The sequence below is a fragment of the Nansenia antarctica genome (genome assembly GCF_963989245.1).
Source record: "Nansenia antarctica genome assembly, chromosome: 9".
NCBI classification, from domain to species: Eukaryota; Metazoa; Chordata; class Actinopteri; order Argentiniformes; family Microstomatidae; genus Nansenia; species Nansenia antarctica.
The window spans coordinates 46,667,920-46,675,419 of NC_137679.1; the positions used below are offsets into that span (position 1 = coordinate 46,667,920).

The 7,500-nt window shown below is 57.3% G+C and overlaps 1 protein-coding gene across 2 annotated transcripts in view; it reads right to left on the reverse strand.

The window, feature by feature from the left end:
* Window positions 1-6,092: 6,092 nt before the first annotated feature.
* napba (N-ethylmaleimide-sensitive factor attachment protein, beta a) overlaps window positions 6,093-7,500 on the reverse strand; it is a gene marked incomplete at both ends in the record, with an annotated part of 8,426 nt that continues 7,018 nt past the window's right edge. For both annotated transcript variants that reach the window (XM_080539902.1, XM_080539901.1), the window contains one exon: window positions 6,093-6,245. In XM_080539902.1, coding sequence (XP_080396028.1) covers window positions 6,093-6,245 — 153 coding nt within the window. The remainder of the gene's footprint in view (window positions 6,246-7,500) is intronic.

Genomic DNA, 7,500 nt, shown 5'->3' on the forward strand with positions numbered 1-7,500 from the left:
TTACACCGTATGATAGTGTGTTACACCGTATGACAGTGTGTTACACCGTATGACAGTGTGTTACACCGTATGATAGTGTGTTACACCGTATGACAGTGTGTTACACCGTATGACAGTGTGTTACACCGTATGATAGTGTGTTACACCGTATGACAGTGTGTTACACCGTATGACAGTGTGTTACACCGTGTGACAGTGTGTTACACCGTATGACAGTGTGTTACACCTTATGACAGTGTGTTACACCATATTACAGTGTGTTACACCGTATGACAGTGTGTTACACCTTATGACAGTGTGTTACACCTTATGACAGTGTGTTACACCGTATGACAGTGTGTCACACCGTATGACAGTGTGTTACACCGTATGACAGTGTGTTACACCTTATGACAGTGTGTTACACCGTATGACAGTGTGTTACACCATATGACAGTGTGTTACACCGTATGACAGTGTGTTACACCTTATGACAGTGTGTTACACCGTATGATAGTGTGTTACACCGTATGACAGTGTGTTACACCGTATGACAGTGTGTTACACCGTATGACAGTGTGTTACACCGTATGACAGTGTGTTACACCGTATGACAGTGTGTTACACCGTATGACAGTGTGTTACACCATATTACAGTGTGTTACACCGTATGACAGTGTGTTACACCTTATGACAGTGTGTTACACCTTATGACAGTGTGTTACACCTTATGACAGTGTGTTACACCGTATGACAGTGTGTTACACCGTATGACAGTGTGTCACACCGTATGACAGTGTGTTACACCGTATGACAGTGTGTTACACCTTATGACAGTGTGTTACACCGTATGACAGTGTGTTACACCTTATGACAGTGTGTTACACCGTATGATAGTGTGTTACACCGTATGACAGTGTGTTACACCGTATGACAGTGTGTTACACCGTATGACAGTGTGTTACACCGTATGACAGTGTGTTACACCTTATGACAGTGTGTTACACCTTATGACAGTGTGTTACACCGTATGACAGTGTGTTACACCGTATGACAGTGTGTTACACCGTATGACAGTGTCACACCTTATTACATCTCAACCTGCAGAGCGTGTTTTGCACCACCTGACTACTTGAACTTCCTGTAATGTTGAACATTAATAATGTTGATGTGTTGATTTGTATTCTGTTACTATTGACGCTGTCGCTGCTATTGCTGATTGTTGTTTTCATATCAGGGTTCCCACACCTTCTGAAACATCACATTCAAGCACCTTTCAAGGACTTTCAAGACTCAATTCCCTCAAATTCAAGGACCCAACACGGCCTAGTTTGAGACAGATCTAGATGAGAGTTTATATAACAGGAACTATCCGCTCACAGACAACAATTAAAAAGAGAGGCTTGAATGTGTGAACACTAGATGGTCTCTTGCCTTCTCTACCACAGCACAGCAAAACAATATATTGTGAAGTATGTGTAAAGTTAAGCAATACAGAGACTTATTTACTAGCTAAGTAAAACATTGTTGAATATATATGTTACGGTACATGTGGGAATACGGTACATGTGGGAAAACTAGGGTTAGGGTTAGGTGCTACGTCGACTTGGTACATGCTGGCATGTCTAACCCTAACCATAATCCTAACCCTAACCCTACCCCTAACCCTAACCTTAACCTTAACCCTAGCACCGTAGCACCTAACCCTAACCCCACCGCATTCCCACATGTACCGTAACATATACATATATATTTTACACACAAACACACCACACACCACACACACACAGACACACCACACACACACACACACACACACACACACACACAGACACACCACACACACACACACACACACACACACACACACAGCAGGAACATTAATAAGATGTTTTATTGTTGTACATCATCTCATCACATAATGACATCATAGAAACATGTGACTGACAGCCCATAATAACACCTAACACACGTCACCATGGCAACATGCAGACTACAGCACAGCACAGAGACAGCACAGATAACATATAAACACACACACACACACACTCACACACACACACACACACACACACACACACACACAGACACAGACACACTGTGCAGCCGAAGACTTCAACACAGGAAGCAGGATGATGTCAAACACCACGGTAACCAAGGGCGACGGTAACCAAGGGCGACGGTAACCAAGGGCGATGGTAACCAAGGGCGATGGTAACCAAGGGCGATGGTAACCAAGGGCGATGGTAACCAAGGGCTCCCCTCTCCCTCTACTCCAGGTCTCCCCTCCTCCCTCTCCCTCTACTCCAGGTCTCCCCCCCTCCCCCTCTACTCCAGGTCTCCCCCCTCCCCCTCTACTCCAGGTCTCCCCTCCTCCCTCTCCCTCTACTCCAGGTCTCCCCTCCTCCCCCTCTACTCCAGGTCTCCCCTCCTCCCCCTCTACTCCAGGTCTCCCCTCCTCTCCCTCTACTCCAGGTCTCCCCTCCTCCCCCTCTACTCCAGGTCTCCCCCCTCCCCCTCTACTCCAGGTCTCCCCTCCTCCCCCTCTACTCCAGGTCTCCCCTCCTCTCCCTCTACTCCAGGTCTCCCCTCCTCCCCCTCTACTCCAGGTCTCCCCCCCTCCCCCTCTACTCCAGGTCTCCCCCCTCCCCCTCTACTCCAGGTCTCCCCTCCTCTCCCTCTACTCCAGGTCTCCCCTCCTCTCCCTCTACTCCAGGTCTCCCCTCCTCCCCCTCTACTCCAGGTCTCCCCCCTCCCCCTCTACTCCAGGTCTCCCCTCCCTCCTCCCCCTCTACTCCAGGTCTCCCCCCTCCCCCTCTACTCCAGGTCTCCCTCCCTCCCCCTCTACTCCAGGTCTCCCCCCCTCCCCCTCTACTCCAGGTCTCCCCCCTCCCCCTCTACTCCAGGTCTCCCTCCCTCCCCCTCTACTCCAGGTCTCCCCTCCTCCCCCTCTACTCCAGGTCTCCCTCCCTCCCCCTCTACTCCAGGTCTCCCTCCCTCCCCCTCTACTCCAGGTCTCCCTCCCTCCCCCTCTACTCCAGGTCTCCCCCCCTCCCCCTCTACTCCAGGTCTCCCCTCCTCCCCCTCTACTCCAGGTCTCCCCCCCTCCCCCTCTACTCCAGGTCTCCCCTCCTCCCCCTCTACTCCAGGTCTCCCCTCCTCCCCCTCTACTCCAGGTCTCCCCTCCTCTCCCTCTACTCCAGGTCTCCCCTCCTCCCCCTCTACTCCAGGTCTCCCTCCCTCCCCCTCTACTCCAGGTCTCCCTCCCTCCCCCTCTACTCCAGGTCTCCCTCCCTCCCCCTCTACTCCAGGTCTCCCCCCCTCCCCCTCTACTCCAGGTCTCCCCTCCTCCCCCTCTACTCCAGGTCTCCCCCCCTCCCCCTCTACTCCAGGTCTCCCCTCCTCCCCCTCTACTCCAGGTCTCCCCTCCTCCCCCTCTACTCCAGGTCTCCCCCCCTCTCCCTCTACTCCAGGTCTCCCTCCCTCCCCCTCTACTCCAGGTCTCCCTCCTCCCCCTCTACTCCAGGTCTCCCCTCCTCCCCCTCTACTCCAGGTCTCCCCCCCTCTCCCTCTACTCCAGGTCTCCCCCCCTCCCCCTCTACTCCAGGTCTCCCCTCCTCCCCCTCTACTCCAGGTCTCCCCTCCTCCCCCTCTACTCCAGGTCTCCCCCCCTCTCCCTCTACTCCAGGTCTCCCTCCCTCCCCCTCTACTCCAGGTCTCCCCTCCTCCCCCTCTACTCCAGGTCTCCCCCCCTCTCCCTCTACTCCAGGTCTCCCCTCCTCCCCCTCTACTCCAGGTCTCCCCCCCTCTCCCTCTACTCCAGGTCTCCCCCCCTCTCCCTCTACTCCAGGTCTCCCCCCCTCCCCCTCTACTCCAGGTCTCCCCCCCTCCCCCTCTACTCCAGGTCTCCCCCCCTCCCCCTCTACTCCAGGTCTCCCCCCCTCCCCCTCTACTCCAGGTCTCCCCTCCTCTCCCTCTACTCCAGGTCTCCCTCCTCCCCCTCTACTCCAGGTCTCCCCTCCTCCCCCTCTACTCCAGGTCTCCCCTCCCCCTCTACTCCAGGTCTCCCCTCCTCCCCCTCTACTCCAGGTCTCCCCTCCTCCCCCTCTACTCCAGGTCTCCCCTCCTCCCCCTCTACTCCAGGTCTCCCCTCCTCCCCCTCTACTCCAGGTCTCCCCTCCTCCTCCCCCTCTACTCCAGGTCTCCCTCCTCTCCCTCTACTCCAGGTCTCCCCTCCTCCTCCCCCTCTACTCCAGGTCTCCCTCCCTCTCCCTCTACTCCAGGTCTCCCCTCCTCCTCCCCCTCTACTCCAGGTCTCCCCTCCTCCCCCTCTACTCCAGGTCTCCCCTCCTCCTCCCCCTCTACTCCAGGTCTCCCTCCCTCTCCCTCTACTCCAGGTCTCCCCCCCTCCCCCTCTACTCCAGGTCTCCCCCCCTCCCCCTCTACTCCAGGTCTCCCCTCCTCCCCCTCTACTCCAGGTCTCCCCCCCTCCCCCTCTACTCCAGGTCTCCCCCCTCCCCCTCTACTCCAGGTCTCCCCTCCTCTCCCTCTACTCCAGGTCTCCCCCCCTCCCCCTCTACTCCAGGTCTCCCCTCCTCCCCCTCTACTCCAGGTCTCCCCTCCTCCCCCTCTACTCCAGGTCTCCCCTCCTCCCCCTCTACTCCAGGTCTCCCCCCCTCCCCCTCTACTCCAGGTCTCCCCTCCTCCCCCTCTACTCCAGGTCTCCCCTCCTCCCCCTCTACTCCAGGTCTCCCCCCCTCCCCCTCTACTCCAGGTCTCCCCCCCTCCCCCTCTACTCCAGGTCTCCCCTCCTCCCCCTCTACTCCAGGTCTCCCCCCCTCCCCCTCTACTCCAGGTCTCCCCCCTCCCCCTCTACTCCAGGTCTCCCCTCCTCCCCCTCTACTCCAGGTCTCCCCCCCTCCCCCTCTACTCCAGGTCTCCCCTCCTCCCCCTCTACTCCAGGTCTCCCCTCCTCTCCCTCTACTCCAGGTCTCCCCTCCTCCCTCTCTACTCCAGGTCTCCCCTCCTCCCCCTCTACTCCAGGTCTCCCCCCCTCTCCCTCTACTCCAGGTCTCCCCTCCTCCCCCTCTACTCCAGGTCTCCCCTCCCTCTCCCTCTACTCCAGGTCTCCCCCCCTCCCCCTCTACTCCAGGTCTCCCCCCCTCCCCCTCTACTCCAGGTCTCCCCCCCTCCCCCTCTACTCCAGGTCTCCCCCCTCTCCCTCTACTCCAGGTCTCCCCTCCTCCCCCTCTACTCCAGGTCTCCCTCCCTCCCCCTCTACTCCAGGTCTCCCCTCCTCCCCCTCTACTCCAGGTCTCCCCCCTCCCCCTCTACTCCAGGTCTCCCCTCCTCTCCCTCTACTCCAGGTCTCCCCTCCCTCCCCTCTACTCCAGGTCTCCCCTCCTCCCCCTCTACTCCAGGTCTCCCCTCCTCCCCCTCTACTCCAGGTCTCCCCCCCTCCCCCTCTACTCCAGGTCTCCCTCCCTCCCCCTCTACTCCAGGTCTCCCCCCCTCCCCCTCTACTCCAGGTCTCCCCCCCTCCCCCTCTACTCCAGGTCTCCCCTCCTCCCCCTCTACTCCAGGTCTCCCCCCCTCCCCCTCTACTCCAGGTCTCCCCCCCTCTCCCTCTACTCCAGGTCTCCCTCCCTCCCCCTCTACTCCAGGTCTCCCCCCCTCCCCCTCTACTCCAGGTCTCCCCTCCTCTCCCTCTACTCCAGGTCTCCCCCCCTCTCCCTCTACTCCAGGTCTCCCCCCCTCCCCCTCTACTCCAGGTCTCCCCCCCTCTCCCTCTACTCCAGGTCTCCCCCCCTCTCCCTCTACTCCAGGTCTCCCTCCCTCCCCCTCTACTCCAGGTCTCCCTCCCTCCCCCTCTACTCCAGGTCTCCCCCCCTCCCCCTCTACTCCAGGTCTCCCCTCCTCCCCCTCTACTCCAGGTCTCCCCTCCTCCCCCTCTACTCCAGGTCTCCCTCCCTCCCCCTCTACTCCAGGTCTCCCTCCCTCCCCCTCTACTCCAGGTCTCCCTCCCTCCCCCTCTACTCCAGGTCTCCCTCCCTCCCCCTCTACTCCAGGTCTCCCCCCCTCCCCCTCTACTCCAGGTCTCCCTCCCTCCCCCTCTACTTCAGGTCCCCTGCGTCTCCCTGGATGGTCTTCTTGATTCTCAGCAGCATGGTGGTCAGCCATTGGTCCAGACGAGAGACGGAGTCAAAGTCCTTCACCGCCTCTGTGAACGCCTCGCAGTTCTGCTCCTCATGGGCTTCCAGCAGCTTCTACACAAGGCAAGGCAGGTTTATTAGTCTAGAAGCTTCTACACGAGGCAAGGCAGGTTTATTAGTCTAGAAGCTTCTACACGAGGCAAGGCAGGTTTATTTGTATAGCACATTTCATACAGCAGAGGCAATTCAAAGTGCTTTACATACATTATAAAAAATACAGCAAGAGGAGCCTAGTAAGAAAATAAAAATGACAATGAATAAAAAAACAAATATAAGAGGTAAATAGATAAAAGCAAATAGAGGAAGTAAATAGATAGAACTCGATTGAGTGAATCAACTCTACAGCCTAGCCAGCTCGGTGACTTCCTAGGCGAGATGGATGGCCTTCTCAGCTCCTTCCCTGATGATGGCACTCCGCTCGTACTACTGGGTGACTTCAACTTCCAATCAGAGAAGCTTCTCTCATCTGGAGTACTTGACCTTCTCCTCTCCTTCGGCCTTACCCTGTCCCCCTCTCCTCCGACTCATAAGGATCTGTCCCAGCGGCCTTCAAAATAGCCAGAGTCAAGCCTCTCCTCAAGAAATCTACCCTTGACCCATCATCTGTCCACAATTACAGACCTGTATCCCTTCTCTCCTTCCCTTCCAAAACCCTTGAACGCGCTACATCTAAACAACTGACTGACTATCTCCGGAAGATGGAACATTTAGACCCCCACCAATCCGGCTTCAAAGCTGTCGCCCTCCACCCTGCCCAAGCTTCCTCCCTCTTCTCTGTTCTCACCCTCCTGGACCTGTCTGCTGCCTTCCACACACTCAACCACCAGATCCTTCTCTCCATCCTTTCAGAACTGGGCATCTCCCGCCTTGCCTACTGCAACGCACTCCTGGCCGGGCTCCCCGCCACTGCCATCAGACCTCTGCAGCTCATCCAGAATGCTGCTGCCCGTCTGGTGTTCAACCTCCCCAAATACTCTCATGTCACCCCTCTCCTTCGCTCCATGCACTGGCTCCCGATAGCAGCTCGCATCAGATTCAAGACCCTGGTGCTTGCCTACCAGGCAGCTAATGGGACAGCCCCTGCCTACCTGCAGGAAATGGTCACCCCCCAAACTCCAGCCCATTCACTCCGCTCCTCCACCTCTGCTGGTCGACTGGCCCCACCTCCTCTACACAGCAGTCGTGCTGCCCGATCACGTCTCTTCACAACACTGGCTCCCCGCTGGTGGAATGAGCTCCCCACGGCCGTCAGAACGGCTGAGTCACTACCCATCTTCCGTCGTAGACTGAAGACCCATCTCTTCAGGTT